Source organism: Littorina saxatilis, linkage group LG5 (genome assembly GCF_037325665.1).
Source record: "Littorina saxatilis isolate snail1 linkage group LG5, US_GU_Lsax_2.0, whole genome shotgun sequence".
NCBI lineage: Eukaryota > Metazoa > Mollusca > Gastropoda > Littorinimorpha > Littorinidae > Littorina > Littorina saxatilis.
The window spans coordinates 24,261,166-24,279,530 of NC_090249.1; the positions used below are offsets into that span (position 1 = coordinate 24,261,166).

General features: G+C 43.5%; 1 protein-coding gene across 1 annotated transcript; it reads left to right on the top strand.

Moving 5' to 3' along the window:
* Window positions 1–653: 653 nt before the first annotated feature.
* Window positions 654–17,026, top strand: LOC138966626 (tRNA dimethylallyltransferase-like). The gene is made up of 11 exons (XM_070338915.1): window positions 654–798; window positions 3,171–3,311; window positions 3,726–3,824; window positions 4,065–4,510; window positions 10,900–11,042; window positions 11,585–11,696; window positions 12,836–12,954; window positions 13,188–13,265; window positions 14,487–14,596; window positions 15,695–15,812; window positions 16,778–17,026. Exons 1-11 carry the CDS (start codon window positions 670–672, stop codon window positions 16,891–16,893), a joined length of 1,611 nt encoding a protein of 536 aa, XP_070195016.1. The 5' UTR covers window positions 654–669; the 3' UTR covers window positions 16,894–17,026.
* The last annotated feature ends 1,339 nt before the right edge of the window (window positions 17,027–18,365 follow it).

Consider the following 18,365-nt stretch of genomic DNA (forward strand, 5'->3'; position numbering starts at 1 on the left):
ACATCTAAATCTTCATAATCAAGTGAGAGCTTTTCAATCTTGGTACAAAAAAAGCCATTGGTTTCAATTACAATTGAATTTGCACCCATTTATCTTACAACTCATTTTCTTCTGCCTCTCATAATGTCTGCAGTTTGCTACAAATTGAGCAAACAAAAGGAAGAATCACATCAGTCAGTCCACAAACAATTTTTTTGGTGGTAACTTACAGGTATATTATAGCTTTTTGTTATCATTTCAGACACACACACACACGCACGCGCACACACACACGCACGCGCACACACACACATACATACATCTCGAGTGAGAGTAAGAGGTGAGAGTGAGTGTGGGAGGTGTAGGTTTTCAAGGCTCTGTGGACATGGTCCAAGGGACACAACCGCTTTTTTTAAATCCGCGACCTAGTAAATCTTGTAGTCTCCCCTTACCATAAAATGTCGCTATCTTATTACACATATATATAAGTTTAGGAATGGCAGGCTGTAGAAAAAACAGCTAGTAATGCATCTCAGCTTGTGGATATGAAAAAGTATTCAAAACTGTTCAACTGTGACCGTTGTTTTCCTTTTTCGACCTGTGGTTATGATAAGCTGCAGTACAGCAAGGGACAGCACTCGGAAAGTAAAGAAAGCTGATCGCTGAGTAGTGTCCCCTGCAAGGATAAGCATGATGGCTGCTGTCAGAAGGGTGCCTGTTGTTGTCATTTTGGGGGCCACAGGCACAGGCAAATCAAAGTTGTCCATTGAACTGGGTCAACATTTCAATGGAGAAATTATTAGTGCTGACTCTATGCAGGTATTGAATAAGCGGAAATCTTGGACTTTAGTGGGTAATCTTGAACTTTAGTGTGTTAAATTCATAGCTCCGAATTCAGAGGCATTTTAGCCTCCAAATTTGCAGAACCTGCACTTGTAAACACAACAAGTCATCTAAGATCCCTTTGGAGTCACGGAATGAACTGTACGAATGCTAGGAATTTAACACAGTGGGTAATCTTGAACTTTAGTGTGTTAAAGTGTTATTTAGAATAAATAAAGTTTAAATTTGTGTGAGTGCGCTCAGCTCGCTCTCTCGCGCAGTCGGTCTCTTCTGCGGGATGGGTTACACCTTGGAGTAGCGTGTTCGGCGGATGGGTCGGGCTGCACGTGAGAGGGGTCCTGTATCGTGTGGCAGTTGTGTGTGTAGGGCCTATTGAGTAAAATATTCCTACGCCTAGATATGTGATTGTTGGCTTTTGTATTCAGTGTAGTCAGTCAGCTTTTGTACACGGGCGCAGCAGCAGCAAAGTTTTTTGCCACCCTCCACATTCCCCTTCTTCCACCTGAGGCTGGTTGCCAAACTTCGTTTTTATTCGTAAATGCAATTATTAGAGAACAATGCTTGCGTAAAATGATTTACTGGCCTTGTTATGTGTATATCTATATATATATACGACTAGTGTCTGTCTGTTTGTCTGTCTGTCTGTTCGCGATGCACGGCCAAAGTTCTCGGTGGATCTTTTTCAAATTTGGACACCGTATTCAGCTACACCCCGGACACAACCTCATCGATGAGATATTTCAACACGTGCTCTCAGCGCGCAGCGCTGTGCGCGCTGAACCGATTTTTTTGTGGTTTTTTTGTTGTTGTCGGGATCCACTACCAGTAACTCTTCCTTATCTTCTCCAGTGTTTTCAGCCGCGATTATCTCCCTTCCTCCGTGTGGCGTCAATCCATATTCCCGTTACTACGTTACTATTTTTAGAAGGTCACTGCACGTTACTATTTTTAGAAGGTCTCCAGTGTTTTGCATGTTTATCTCCTTTCCTTCGTGCGCCGGCTTAAAGCCGGGTCCCAGGCACAGCCTGGTATTCGGCTCTACTTCTTCCCGGCGAAGCGGGTAATCATCTAGTTATATTATGTATTTGTATTGTATGTGGTGGTGAAATTGTTTTATCTCTAGTTTTATCAACGATATTTTGTAATTAAATTATAGCCTTTTATGGCTTTTTGAACGCCCAATTCGGTTTTATGGTCTTCCAGTGTGGTTGCATGTGTCTTCTTGATAATCAGTGTTTGTGTGAGCAGTGTGTGTGTGTGTGAGTGGGTGTGTGCTTGATGTGTGTGAGTATTCACTTGCAGCAGTACATTCATGAAAATAAAAATTTAATAATAATCTTGAACTTTAGTGTGTTACTGTTAAATTCATAGCTCAGAATTCAGTGGCATTCTTTACTTATCATTGATACAATTACAAGTCCCTGTAATCAAGCCAAAGAACATTTGTCGTGAAGTTAATTGACGGATTGAGCTCCAAACTTAACCATAATTAATTAATTTGGATGTTTGATCGACGAAAATGAACAGAAATGGCTACGTTGTCAACCAAGGGACATCACTAAGGTAATGTGAGTTGCCTCCCTTGTCGCCGCTCAGGATAATTCCTTCTTTGACGCATGTAAACGGAATGCATTCCGAGCATTCATACAGTTCATTCCGTGAATCCAAAGGGATCTTAAATGACTTGTTATGTTTACAAGTGCAGGTTCTGCAAATTTGGAGGCTAAAATGCCTCTGAATTTGGAGCTATGAATTTAACACACTAAAGTTCAAGATTACCTAATAAGCACTGGTTCTGGTGCTGCGTGTAATCTATCTCTCTCTCTCTGTCTCTCTCTCTCTCTCTCTCTCTCTCTCTCTCTCTCTCTCTCTCTCTCTCTCTCTCTCTCTCTCTCTCTCTCTCTCTCTCTCTCTCTCTCTCTCTCTTTTTGCATTTGTATGCAGTCACTCATGTAGGCATGCTAACGTAAGTGTATTTAGTGAACGTGGTTTTATGTTACTTAATTTGTTGGCAGGAATGGACACATTTTGATCCTTTCTTTTTTCAGTTGTGACAGTTGACTTATAAATGTGGAAGTTGTATTGACAATTACATTAATGATCAAAGGAATACTATTGATCTGACCGTTTGCGGGAAGTTTATGGCAAATCTGATGGATCTGGGGAATCCACTGTTACTTAATCTAGACAAAAATGACGCATGGCGCTTGAGCGCCTTTTTTCTCAGTTATTATCTTTTTAAATTACAGACAAGATCAGGCATGGACCTTTTTTTGTGTTTTTGTGTGTGTTTTTTCACAGAAAAACATTTGTTATTAATGTTATATTTCGATTTCTTTAATGAGCAGATGTACAAAGGGCTGGACATCATTACAAACAAAGTGACAAAGGAGGAGCAAGCTCAGTGCCCTCATCATCTGCTGAGCGTGTTGAGTCCACTGAGCATGAACAACACTGTGCAGGACTTCAGGACCTTGGCCTTGCCCATTGTATCCTTGCTTTGTGTGTGTGTGTGTGTGTGTGTGTGTGTGTGTGTGTGTGCAGTGTTGTTACCAGCCTCAGAGAACAATAGGTTAATTGAACCAGGATTAAAAATATGTATAGATCAGAATGTCCTGGCTAAGACCTACTACGTGCCAAAACCATCTGACGGTGGACCAGCCAGGGGTCAGAACAATGCATCAGGTCAAAAAAGTGACAGAGGCATGCACGCATGAACATGACATTGTGTGTGTATGTGTGCTTTCCTGATTATTCCTTTAGGGTTTTGTTTTTGGTGAAAAAAACGTGTTTTTGTTTGTTTTTTATGTCATTCAGCAGATGTAGATGAATCTGATTTCCTGCTCATTAAGATATGAAGCTCAAAGAAGCTCTTTTATTTTCATTTGCCTTATCTAAAACAGATGGAAAATCTACTTCATGAAAACAAAATGGCCATCATTGTTGGGGGGACAAACTACTACATTGAAGCCTTGCTCTGGAACTTTCTCATTGATGAACAGGTATTTACTGAGGATGTATGCTTTTATGTGTCTGCCTATCAGTCTGTCTATCTCCTTATCTGTGACATTCTCAGTCTGTTCGTCTCCCCATCCGTCTGGCTTCGTCTGTCTATCATTATCAATAGGCCCATCTCACTGTGTTAAACGCCAAGTCTCTTTCCATCTCAGGTCATACAAAATTACATTGCTTATTAGTTGTACTATTCTTTTTTTTTTTTTTTTTTTTTTTTTTTTTTGCAGACAGTTGGCCTTGTTCAGCAGTCAAGCACCAACACAAAGCCGGAACTGCAAAGCTGTGGAATGCAAGAAAACCATGCAGCAGCTGGTCCTGGAAAAGCCAGGTCAGCCTACTCCTCAGACACCAACGCGGCATCAGAACGAGTCTTGTCAAGTCCTGAGTCCTCTGAATCGGATTCACAAAACAACGAGGATGAGAGTGCAAGTCTGAATGCAGGCAGCGGTGCGGCTGCTTCTGATTCATTCTCGGTCAGCGCGGAGCACTCAAGTACAGAAGACAGGGAGAGAGACGGAGGAAAAACAAGTCAAGTACAGAGCAGCGAAGCCAGAAGAGAGAAGGAAGGAAAATACGCTGGCATGGACATCATTCACCTGCACAGTCTTCTGCAAGAAGTAGACCCGCAATCCGCTGAGCGCCTGCACCCCAAGAACAGGCGCAAAATTGTCAGGTGTGGTTGCTAGTTCGAAACATCTCAATTGAATGACTGGCTGGTTTTTTGACTCACATGCGAAGCAAAAGTGAGTCTATGTACTCACCCGAGTCGTCCGTCCGTCCGTCCCGGCGTCCGTCCGTCCGTCCGAAAAACTTTAACGTTGGATATTTCTTGGACACTATTAAGTCTATCAACACCTGATGTGGCCTGATGGTGTATGGTTACAAGATCTCAAAAAACATGTGCGGCAACTTGACCTCACTTCAAGTTCAAGGTCACAGGGGCCGTAATTGTTGTCTTAAAAACGACCATTTTTCACATTTTCGCATTTTTTTCTGAAGTTATCGAGAATGGCAACCTTAGCTATGTATGCTATACAGGGCAATGTAAGCCCTATCTTTGGACACCAGTTTGGTTGACCTTGCTTCAAGGTCAAGGTCGCAAGGGTCCTTTAAAGTTGGATTGTATACATATTTTGAAGTGACCTTGACCCTGAACTATGGAAGATAACTGTTTCAAACTTAAAAATTATGTGGGGCACATGTTATGCTTTCATCATGAGACACATTTGGTCACATATGATCAAGGTCACTTTGACCCTTATGAAATGTGACCAAAATAAGGTAGTGAACCACTAAAAGTGACCATATCTCATGGTAGAAAGAGCCAATAAGCACCATTGTACTTCCTATGTCTTGAATTAACAGCTTTGTGTTGCATGACCTTGGATGACCTTGACCTTGGGTCACATGTATTTTGGTAGGAAAAATGTGTAAAGCAGTTCTTAGTGTATGATGTCATTGCTAGGTTTAGTTATTTGACCTTGACCCTGAAGGTCAAGGTCAAGCATGTGAGTCGTATGGGCTTTGCCCTTCTTGTTTTTTTAACCCTGACACTGGTGCAATTCCGTAACACATGTTACATAGCCACTGGTGAATTAACAGAGAGAAAAATAAAGAAAAACGGTCATATGTTTTCGCATCCATGGGAGGTAATCGGAACCGACCAAACAGACTGAGCCAGTAGCGCAACATATGTCGTGACAACCAGGTGACAGTATACATAAAGTAGCGTGACATATGTCGCGACAACCAGCATAAGGGTTAAGTGCTGTTGACATGGCTAACTTTCCACCATATTTAGTTGCTTGGAAGTCGCTCAAAAGTTGCCCAGATCAAATCAGCAAAAAGTCGTGCATGTGAACAGTCCTCTGATTTTAAGCAGCGACTCTAAAGCTCAGTTGAGCTCTGCCCTACTGCGGCGGCACCTCTCCCACGATTCTCAAGTGGTTTACCCTGATGCGCTCTATGGTTTGAGGTTATATTTAGCTGTCAGTGTGTGGGCTGATCATTGGTTAGCTTTGTTTTGCTGTCTCAGGCCTAGGTGGGTCAAATATTCAACTGCTGTCTTAAAATTAGACTGCCTGTTGGTCTGTCTACGTGCGCGCTCAGCAATGTCTAGCCTTGTTTTGCCTCTCAGGCCTAGGTGGGACAAATCTTCAACTGCTGGCTTATAATTAGACTGCTTCTTGCACTGTCTGCATGCGCGTTCAGCAATGTCTAGCCCTGTTTTGCCTCTCAGGCCTAGGTGGGACAAATCTTCAACTGCTGGCTTATAATTAGACTGCTTCTTGCACTGTCTGCGTGCGCGTTCAGCAATGTCTAGCCCTGTTTTGCCTCTCAGGCCTAGGTGGGACAAATCTTCAACTGCTGGCTTATAATTAGACTGCTTCTTGCACTGTCTGCGTGCGCGTTCAGCAATGTCTAGCCCTGTTTTGCCTCTCAGGCCTAGGTGGGACAAATCTTCAACTGCAGGCTTATAATTAGACTGCTTCTTGCACTGTCTGCGTGCGCGTTCAGCAATGTCTAGCCCTGTTTTGCCTCTCAGGCCTAGGTGGGACAAATCTTCAACTGCTGGCTTATAATTAGACTGCTTCTTGCACTGTCTGCGTGCGCGTTCAGCAATGTCTAGCCCTGTTTTGCCTCTCAGGCCTAGGTGGGACAAATCTTCAACTGCTGGCTTATAATTAGACTGCTTCTTGCACTGTCTGCGTGCGCGTTCAGCAATGTCTAGCCCTGTTTTGCCTCTCAGGCCTAGGTGGGACAAATCTTCAACTGCTGGCTTATAATTAGACTGCTTCTTGCACTGTCTGCGTGCGCGTTCAGCAATGTCTAGCCCTGTTTTGCCTCTCAGGCCTAGGTGGGACAAATCTTCAACTGCTGGCTTATAATTAGACTGCTTCTTGCACTGTCTGCGTGCGCGTTCAGCAATGTCTAGCCCTGTTTTGCCTCTCAGGCCTAGGTGGGACAAATCTTCAACTGCTGGCTTATAATTAGACTGCTTCTTGCACTGTCTGCGTGTGCGTTCAGCAATGTCTAGCCCTGTTTTGCCTCTCAGGCCTAGGTGGGACAAATCTTCAACTGCTGGCTTATAATTAGACTGCTTCTTGCACTGTCTGCGTGCGCGTTCAGCAATGTCTAGCCCTGTTTTGCCTCTCAGGCCTAGGTGGGACAAATCTTCAACTGCTGGCTTATAATTGGACTGCTTCTTGCACTGTCTGCGTGCGCGTTCAGCAATGTCTAGCCCTGTTTTGCCTCTCAGGCCTAGGTGGGACAAATCTTCAACTGCTGGCTTATAATTAGACTGCTTCTTGCACTGTCTGCGTGCGCGTTCAGCAATGTCTAGCCTTGTTTTGCCTCTCAGGCCTAGGTGGGACAAATCTTCAACTGCTGGCTTATAATTAGACTGCTTCTTGCACTGTCTGCGTGCGCGTTCAGCAATGTCTAGCCCTGTTTTGCCTCTCAGGCCTAGGTGGGACAAATCTTCAACTGCTGGCTTATAATTAGACTGCTTCTTGCACTGTCTGCGTGCGCGTTCAGCAATGTCTAGCCTTGTTTTGCCTCTCAGGCCTAGGTGGGACAAATCTTCAACTGCTGGCTTATAATTAGACTGCTTCTTGCACTGTCTGCGTGCGCGTTCAGCAATGTCTAGCCTTGTTTTGCCTCTCAGGCCTAGGTGGGACAAATCTTCAACTGCTGGCTTATAATTAGACTGCTTCTTGCACTGTCTGCGTGCGCGTTCAGCAATGTCTAGCCTTGTTTTGCCTCTCAGGCCTAGGTGGGACAAATCTTCAACTGCTGGCTTATAATTAGACTGCTTCTTGCACTGTCTGCGTGCGCGTTCAGCAATGTCTAGCCCTGTTTTGCCTCTCAGGCCTAGGTGGGACAAATCTTCAACTGCTGGCTTATAATTAGACTGCTTCTTGCACTGTCTGCGTGCGCGTTCAGCAATGTCTAGCCTTGTTTTGCCTCTCAGGCCTAGGTAGGACAAATATTCAACTGCTGGCTTATAATTAGACTGCTTCTTGCACTGTCTGCATGCGCGTTCAGCAATGTCTAGCCCTGTTTTGCCTCTCAGGCCTAGGTGGGACAAATCTTCAACTGCTGGCTTATAATTAGACTGCTTCTTGCACTGTCTGCGTGCGCGTTCAGCAATGTCTAGCCCTGTTTTGCCTCTCAGGCCTAGGTGGGACAAATCTTCAACTGCTGGCTTATAATTAGACTGCTTCTTGCACTGTCTGCGTGCGCGTTCAGCAATGTCTAGCCCTGTTTTGCCTCTCAGGCCTAGGTGGGACAAATCTTCAACTGCTGGCTTATAATTAGACTGCTTCTTGCACTGTCTGCGTGCGCGTTCAGCAATGTCTAGCCCTGTTTTGCCTCTCAGGCCTAGGTGGGACAAATCTTCAACTGCTGGCTTATAATTAGACTGCTTCTTGCACTGTCTGCGTGCGCGTTCAGCAATGTCTAGCCCTGTTTTGCCTCTCAGGCCTAGGTGGGACAAATCTTCAACTGCTGGCTTATATTTAGACTGCTTCTTGCACTGTCTGCGTGCGCGTTCAGCAATGTCTAGCCCTGTTTTGCCTCTCAGGCCTAGGTGGGACAAATCTTCAACTGCTGGCTTATAATTAGACTGCTTCTTGCACTGTCTGCGTGCGCGTTCAGCAATGTCTAGCCTTGTTTTGCCTCTCAGGCCTAGGTGGGACAAATCTTCAACTGCTGGCTTATAATTAGACTGCTTCTTGCACTGTCTGCGTGCGCGTTCAGCAATGTCTAGCCTTGTTTTGCCTCTCAGGCCTAGGTGGGACAAATCTTCAACTGCTGGCTTATAATTAGACTGCTTCTTGCACTGTCTGCGTGCGCGTTCAGCAACGTCTAGCCTTGTTTTGCCTCTCAGGCCTAGGTGGGACAAATATTCAACTGTTGTGCTGTTCACATGGTCAGCAACTTTCAACCAACTTTGTCCTGACAAAAATTCACTTGAAAGTTGGCCATCTGGGCCGGAATGTATGTATCGAGGTCTATCTTAACCCGGGATAAAAGCTTAACCCGGACTATCTATCCCTAGGATATCATCGATACTTTAGCTCAATGCATGTGTCGAGACTACAGAAAAAATAACTAATCCGAACTTTCCCCTCGATCTTTTTTTGGCATGGGGATTTCCGCATCTCTGCGCATGAAAGGATGTCAAGACGGTTCTAAATTCAGGAATCTGCGTTCGAAAGGTGACGTCGCTCTGTTCTAAATGACCCCTGTAGACCATCACGTCATGAAAAGCATGACGAAATGTTTCTTCGAACTTGGTTCCAGTCTTATTTTCGTGCCATTGTTTTCTTCACGTTGTTGTTTTCTTGTGCAAATTCACATTAGGTAAGGCGAAATGCGGCGCAACAAGGACATTTGTTCTAGGATTCCAGTGAAGTAAGTTGGAGGGAAAGGGAGGGGGTGGGTGGATCGCCATTTCGACTTGAAGTTCAAATTCATTTTAAACACCGTCAGTGATCACACAAATTTCCACGGCAAAACTGACATTTTTTTTAAAGTTCATATACATCAAACACAATCATTAAACAGGCTATTCCTGTATGTGAAAACATGGTTTCTTCGCACTTGAAGTGCGACCGCCGCCATGTTGTTTTTCCACTAACCCCGGGATAAGAGACTTATCAGCTCCAAAACGAGGGGATAGTTTGACCAGGCTCTTAGCGCGAGGATAGAGCTAACCTCGACTCATGCATTGGGATATTTTTACAGTGGGCTAAATTAGCTCGAGGATAGGGTTTATCCCGGACTAAAGTCTCTATCCTCACTACATACATTCCGGCCCTGAACAGCACTTTACTCTTGTTTTTTGAAAACGAATTGTTTTAACTGAACGCCACAGCCTGCATCCCAACAATAGGTGGAAGATTGTCAGGTCATGTATGCTTGCTGGAGCAGCTCCACTCATTTAATGTCACCTTACTCATGCTTTCGTCAAGTAATTGCTCTCCCTGCTGATTGTGTTGCTGCCTAAGGGATTCAATAAATTGTTCACGTTTCATTGTTTGTCAACCCCCCGCGGGTTAGGGGGAAGAATTTACCCGATGCTCCCCAGCATGTCGTAAGAGGCGACTAACGGATTCTGTTTCTCTTTTTACCCTTGTTAAGTGTTTCTTGTATAGAATATAGTCAATGTTTGTAAAGATTTTAGTCAAGCAGTATGTAAGAAATGTTAAGTCCTTTGTACTGGAAACTTGCATTCTCCCAGTAAGGTAATATAAGTCCTTTGTGAACAAGAAACAATTGACAAGTGGCTCTATCCCATCATCCCCCCTTCCCTCCGTCGCGATATAACCTTGAACGGTTGAAAACGACGTTAAACACCAAATAAAGAAAGAAAGAAAGAAAGAATATATTGTACTACGTTGCAAGCCCCTGGAGCAAATTTTTGATTAGTGCTTTTGTGAACAAGAAACAATTGACAAGTGGCTTTATCCATCTCCCCCCTTTCCCCGTCGCGATATAACCTTCGTGGTTGAAAACGACGTTAAACACCAAATAAAGTAAAGTAAAATTGTTTGTCAGACTGACGAGCATCTAATAAGAGTAGTCTGTCTCAAAACCCTTAGGAGTTAAGGTTTATTACTACAGTGGAACCACCATTTTAAGACCCCTCATCTTAAGACCCCTCATTTTAAGACCCCTCATCTTAAGACCCCTCATTTTAAGACCCCTCATCTTAAGACCCCTCATCTTAAGACCCCTCATTTTAAGACCCCTCATCTTAAGACCCCTCATTTTAAGACCCCTCATTTTAAGACCCCTCATCTTAAGACCCCTCATCTTAAGACCCCTCGTTTTAAGACCCCTCATCTTAAGACCCCTCATCTTAAGACCCCTCGTCTTAAGACCCCTCATTTTAAGACCCCTCATCTTAAGACCCCTCATTTTAAGACCTGATTTTCTCCGATTTTTTAGGTCTTAAAAGGGGCTTCAACCGTATTACTATCAGCGAACATTGATGATCAGTTTGTCAATCACATGATGTTCTATGTTTGTGATAAAGTGCTCTCTTTCTCTCAGGGCCTTGCAAGTGTTTGACAACTATGGTGTAGCCATGAGCAAGATCCACCAGGCTCAGCACATCAGCGGCAACACAACGGGGCTGAGCGGTGCACTGCGCTACCCCCACTGCTGTATCTTCTGGCTCCAGTCTGAACAGAATGGTACAATACCGTACCTTCAAATTTGCTTGCTTTCTTCAGTGTGTGTGAGTGTGTGTGTGTGTGTGAGTGTGTGTGTGTGTGTGTGTGTGTGTGTGTGTGTGTGTGTGTGTGTGTGTGTGTGTGTAAATTTGCTTGCTTTCTTCAGTGTGTGTGAGTGTGTGTGTGAGTGTGTGTGTGTGTGTGGTGTGTGTGTGTGTGTGTGCGTGTGTGTGTGTGTAATGCTTTTTCAACTTAATTCTCATTGCTGTTATGATGTTTTGTTTGTGGTACATGTGGTTTGTGTGCTTTGAAGGCTACTGAGCCAAAGATCCAGTACTTGTATCAGTACAAGCGTTTTTGGGGGTGTGTTTTTGAATAAATGATCAAAAATGATAAGCAAATTAGACTATATGTGATGGTATTCATGACATTCTCATGGCTACTTCAGTCTTTCACACAGAAACAGAAACACGAGGTAACTCACTCAGAATCCTGTAGTCTTTCACATTTCTTAGATGAAATTCCACCACCGACCTACAGTGAATTCCTACCTTTGTCTTCAGTGCTATACGAGCGGCTGGACAAGAGAGTGGATGATATGCTGAAGAATGGTCTAATGTCCGAGCTACATGACCTTCACAAACACTACCTTGACAGCATTGCGGCGCAAAATGGGTTTGTTTATTGTCCATAATGTCTTTGTTGTCTTGAGGAAAATATTTGCGGAGAAAAGTTGCTATTGATTTGTTTTTGTGAGCAGCAAATACGTCTTGAAGCCTTTTGTGTTATATTTATGATACTCACAAGTTCAGTGATTTGTTTGGTGAGATTGAACATGTTCATGTAAGCTGTTTAAGGATTTTCACACACACATACATGCAAATGTGCATACACGTATGCATGCATGTACACGCAAACACAAGTTTGCACACACATTTTCACACACACACACACATGCAAATGTGCACACACAAACACACATACACACATACACACACACATTAGCATTGAACTTGTGTTTTTGAGTCACTTGAGAAAAAGTGACTCTATGTAATCGGTCAGTGTTAGTCTGTCCGTCCGGCCGTCTGGCCGGCCGGCCGGCCATCCGTAGACACCACCTTAACGTTGGACTTTTCTCGGAAACTATCAAAGCGATCGGGCTCATATTTTGTTTAGTCGTGACCTCCAATGACCTCTACACTTTAACGATGGTTTCGTTGACCTTTGACCTTTTTCAAGGTCACAGGTCAGCGTCAAAGGAAAAATTAGACATTTTATATCTTTTCTCGGAAACTATCAAAGCGATCGGGCTCATATTTTGTTTAGTCGTGACCTCCAATGACCTCTACACTTTAACGATGGTTTCGTTGACCTTTGACCTTTTTCAAGGTCACAGGTCAGCGTCAAAGGAAAAATTAGACATTTTATATCTTTGACAAAGTTCATCGGATGTGATTGAAACTTTGTAGGATTATTCTTTACATCAAAGTATTTACATCTGTAGCCTTTTACGAACGTTATCAGAAAAACAAGGGAGATAACTAGCCTTTTCTGTTCGGCAACACACAACTTAACGTTGGGCTTTTCTCGGAAACTATAAAAGTGACCGGGCTCAAATTTTATGTGAACGTGACTCATTGTGTTGTGAATAGCAATTTCTTCCTGTCCATCTGATGCCTCATATAATATTCAGAACTGCGAAAGTGACTCGATCGAGCGTTTGCTCTTCTTGTTATTGATATTTAATCAGTGATGATGATTCGGTTGACAAGATTATTAAAAATGTTACCTGACCTGTGTGTTGATTTTTTCAGTTCCCCAGACTACACGCTGGGCATTTTCCAGAGCATTGGTTTCAAAGAGTTTCACCAATATCTGATTCTGCCTCCTGAGAAACGGGAAACAGAGGAGGGAAAGGCTTTATTTCAGCAAGGTATTCAGAAGATACAAACTGAATGAAAATAATGTTCCTGGCTTATTATGGCTTGTAAATGGTAAGCAGTACAGCAGTAAGATACAGTAATAGCTTTTCAAAATCTATTATGCTCAGATTGTTTACAGGTAACGTTGCTGGAATTTAGAAGTGTTGTGGCCACCTGGACTTCAAGCTTTCTTGAGGAATTAGGAGGTAAATTCTGCTCATCTGTTGGCTGGTTTATTTTGCAGGATTGGAGGGTTTGAAGCTGGCTACCCGCCAGTATGCACGCAAACAGCTCAAGTGGATTAAAAACAGATTCCTGAAGAGTATGTTATTTTTCTGCTGTGAGATTAATCTGGTATTTGATATGACTGCCTATAGTTGGTAGAGAACAAAACGGCGTTAAGCATGTGTGACTTGTTCTACTGCTGTGATTGTTTGCTATAGATTAATGGTTACCGTTGATTTTGTTTGTGTTTACAAGTATGTCTATGTGTGTATCTTGTGTGTGTGTGTGTGTGTCACTGTGCGTGTGTGTGTGTCACTGCATTGATGAATAAAATAGGATAGAATACAGTTTATTGCCATGTAACGTAAACAGTTATAAGACACATAAAAAGACAGTTGAATGGATCCGTGTCTGTGTGTGTTTGTCTGTGTGGTGCACACACTCATATGAGGGTGTGTTCAGATGTGCTTGTGTGTGGAAGCACATGCTAGCTTGTAAGTATTTTGCCTATGAATATTTATGTATTATACAGTGGAACCCCCCCTTTCAAGACCTCACAAATTTGAGAAGATCAGGTCTTATAAAAGGAGGGCGTGTTAAAATGGGGCCCGGGTAGCTCAGGTGGTAGAGCACTGGACTTGTGATCGAAAGGTCGCTGGTTCGAATCCGGGCCGGGACGGACACGGGTCAACTTTATGTGCAGACCCAGAGACGGTATCCATCTCCCACCCCCGTGTCACCACAATGGCACGTTAAAGATCTTGGTCATTCTACCATAAGTGCAGATGGCTGATACCACCTAAACACGCATACATCAAAAGCCGTGAGGGCGTAAAAACTCGAATCGTATAAACCAATTCATGTCCAATATAGGCAATTAAGACCGGACGGACAATAAGCCCCTTAAAATTTATTATGGGGGTAAATTTACATAGGTTATGAACAGAAAGTATGAGAAAACAGGTTCTTAACACTTTCTACCCCAGCTATGTTGACCAAGTTTTTTTTTAGCCTAGACCAGGTGTGCTGCAGCAGGTCACTCAGAATTGTAGTAACTGTGTATCATCACGCTGGAATGCAGGCGTTAGATCGACGCGACAGGAAGCGACTGAAGCTAACAGTTAGTGGATATATCCGTACCTGGTCAGAGAGAGCCATATGAGTACAGATATATCCGTACCTGGGAGACAATGAGTTCCAAGGGAGGAAGTTTCAAATGGGGGGGGGGGGGGGGGGGGGGAGGTCTTATAAGGGGGGTTTCACTGTATGTATTTGTATGTTGTATCAATTGCTCACTGTTATTACTGCTGTTCCACAGGGCCTGGTGTGCATGTGCCTGCAGTGTACAGCCTAGATTCCACAGACCCCTCGCAGTGGTCAGACAACGTTCTGCAACCTGCTGTAGACATCATCTCCGCCTTGTTAGATGTGAGTGCTATCACTGTGTGTTTCTTCTTGTGATCAGACTAGTTAGAAGTAGTGCAGAAAGGGTCTAAGTCGACCAAAAGTGGGTGCATTCCCTGTAGGTGCACAAGGAAATGCACCCCGGTGTATTCCCTATATTACAGGAAAAATGCCTACAGGAAGTGCACCTTTTGGTTGACTTAGACCCCTTCTGCAGAAGTAATAGGTACAGTGAACTGTACGTGTTTAAACACTGCACAGTTATGATACAATGTTTGAACAAAATGTGTTTGTTAGCCATTTGATTGTGCATGGAAGTGTATGTTGGTGCAGTAGCATGTTGCATGTTACATGCCTCTGCCTGTGTGTCTGTGCTTTTCTTACTTCCAGAGTAAAAGACATTCCCATTGTGATCTAAATGTTTGGGCAACTGTTTGATCGGTAAGTTAACGTTTGACCACCACCTGCAGGTCCTTGAAAGTCCACTTCCGGTGTGTAACCCACAGAGAGGCTGATGGGGTCTATGTCGACCAAAAGAGTGGGTTCCCTGTAGGTGGGGTTCCTGGAAGGGGATTCCCTGTATACAGGGAATACCACAGGATTTAGTTCCTGTAGCGTGTCACTGATATCGCTGAAAGTCACGTGATGCTTGGCGACATCGGTAGAATTTGATGTTTTTCAATCTTTTTTTATATTTTTTAGAAATTCGAGTATGGTTTGCAAGTTTTATTGAAAAACTCCACCCTGTGGGATTCCCCTCCAGGAACTCCACCTACAGGGAATCCCACTCTTTTGGTCGACATAGACCCCATCAGCCACAGTGAGGAGCAGTTTACCGTAGGCTCATATGTCATTGTTTATGTGATGCTGTTCCTTCTTCAGTATGTGAAAAGGGGACTGCTGTGTCACCCTTAGCTGAGGTGCATCAAGCAAAAGTGGGTGCCACCCAACCGGGTGAGAAGAAAAGGCGGGGTCAGATTCATTGAAATCACAGCAAATCTCATTTTCAACCAACCCCAACACCGCGGCTGGCTCCCACTCAGTTGGTAACTTTCTCGTGCACTTCAGCCCAGGTGACTGCGTAGTCCTCCATTCTCAAATGTATCATAACTTTGCTGGCAGAGTCGAGAAATCCCAGTGTCACCAATGAACCCTGACACATTACCAGGCACACTACACGTGCATAATGTCTGTGAGGTGTGTGACGGCAGAGTGTTTACCACGCTGGATCAGTGGCAAGGTGAGGAGGGGTGGCTGGAGAGCCTTGTAATAAATCAATACGGTGTGGCTTTTTATTGGCCTGAATATGTGCGAGCTGTGTCCCCTAGATGTCGGAGAAAGGTAGCTTAATTCCTTTTGTTTGTTTGTTTGTTTGCTTAACGCCCAGCCGACCACGAAGGGCCATATCAGGGCGGTGCTGCTTTGACATATAACGTGCGCCACACACAAGACAGAAGTCGCAGCACAGGCTTCATGTCTCACCCAGTCACATTATTCTGACACCGGACCAACCAGTCCTAGCACTAACCCCATAATGCCAGACGCCAGGCGGAGCAGCCACTAGATTGCCAATTTTAAAGTCTTAGGTATGACCCGGCCGGGGTTCGAACCCACGACCTCCCGATCACGGGGCGGACGCCTTACCACTAGGCCAACCGTGCCGGTGCTTAATTCCTTTGAAAGGTCTGAAATATCTTCTTTTTTTTCTTTTTTAAGGTCAAAATGTTATACCAAACGAAATGTATTTGATTTGAAGAGGTTGGACATAAGCTGATTGACTGAATTTTTCGGTTTGTATTTGAATAAGCAGAATTGCATTGTAACGTACATTGGTTCTCACTGTGCACTGATACCTGTATAAGTTTTGTTGACATGTGGCAAATAGCTGTGTGGGCTTCTGAATTATCTCAGTTGATAGGGCACTGGTCTTGTGATCCGCAGGTCACGGTTCAAGTCCGGGCCGGACAGTGTGTGCAGACTCAGAGACGGTATCCGTGTCCCACCCCCATATCACAGCTGTGGCAGGTTAAAGATCTCCGTCATTCTGCCACAAGTGCAGGTGGCTGATCACACCAAAAGACACACACACACACCTGGTTATCGTGAATCATTTGCTGCTAGCTTTCCACTGGGAGGAAGAGACCTGATTTTCCCAGCAATGGGTCAATAAAGAAAAGAAAAATGAATGTAATGTCTTTGTTGCAGCCCATCTTGGAAGCAGAAGACACAAGAAGATGCAGGAGAGTAAGAGACGAAAAGAAAAGGCTGCAGGGCTGGCCCAACCCACTCCTGACAAGAATGAAAGCAAATGTGTTCAATAGAATGTTTGGTACAAGAGTACTTTTCAGAAATATATTTTACTGTTATGAGAAAAGGCAGCAGTGCTGGCCCAACCTACTGGCAGGAAGGAAAGCAAAGATGTTTAACTGACTGTTAGTTAAAAAATGTACTTTTCAAATGAAAAACTGTGTTTCTTGACTGTGTCTTCACTGTAATCGCTGCACACTCCTGTAATGGATTGAATGCACACACACACACACACACACAAACACACACGCCACTTTATTAGTTTTACTTTATTTTAATGTTCAACTTGACAAAAGTAACAACACATAACAAGCAAAATGTATCACATTCATGAAAGCAGGAACAGAAGACGTTTTTCAATATATACACCAAAAATGTGCATGACATATATACATGTTCAAGCCATGGCAAAAAACATCTCTGCCCACTGTTATCACATATCTCCAACACAAATACTTCCCGCTTCATGAATCCTCCTTGAAAACGCAAAACACCATTGAATGTAGCCAGCAAAAAGCACTTTCAAACAAGCAAGGAAAAGGGAGCAGAAAATATGATTCTCAAATCATATCTTGTTCCCCATTTTCCCATTCAAAAAAATTACCCTCTGGGGAAATGTTCACACGTCAAAACGTGATATCACTTCACTGTTCCCAGTTCCTGGAATGCTTCTTCTGCAAACCCTGAATGCAATGTTTGTACATGTATAAACTCATGTTCTTGCAAGCTGAACAGACCACCAGCAAAGTGTTAGCTATTTTCTAATCAACGATTCAGTAAACAGGAGACGTTCTTCTGCAAACTAACAAAACACAGAGAGGATCAGAAAATTCTAATCTGGGCAATCAGTGAATATAGTCAAATAAAAGCACAGATTTCTGTGAAATTGACATGACTGTCCTGCAGAATAGAACTGAAGACCTTGTATAGAGAAACCAGTGAGGTTATCCTGTAGGTACATGTAAGTATAATCTATTGCACAGGCAGAAATCCAAAACAGATAAGACTGCTAACATTTCCAAATCGAGAAGAAAACACAAGAAAGGTTAGTTACTGGAACGTTTAATTTTTGACAAAACAAAACCAAACATTGTACAAGTATTGTGCTGGCAAATAATGATTGTCTGCGAATGTTTAATCTTATTTTGTCTTTACACTGTTTACGGTGGAGAATTCCTTTCCAGAACAATAATAGTAACACACTGGATGCCAATTAAGCTTGAACATGGAAGCTTGTATGGAAACAGCTTAGCAACTACAGTGGAACCTGCCCTCCAGACCACCTCTCCATAAAGACCACCTGCCCATTAAGACCACCCATAAAGATCCCCACCGTCGCGATATAACCTTGAACGGTTGAAAACGACGTTAAACACCAAATAAAGAAAGAAAGAAAGAAAGATCCCCAACGGTTTTTACGACTATATAAATCACCTGTCTAAAGAGACCACCTGTCTGAAGAGACCACATTTGCTCAGTCCCTTGG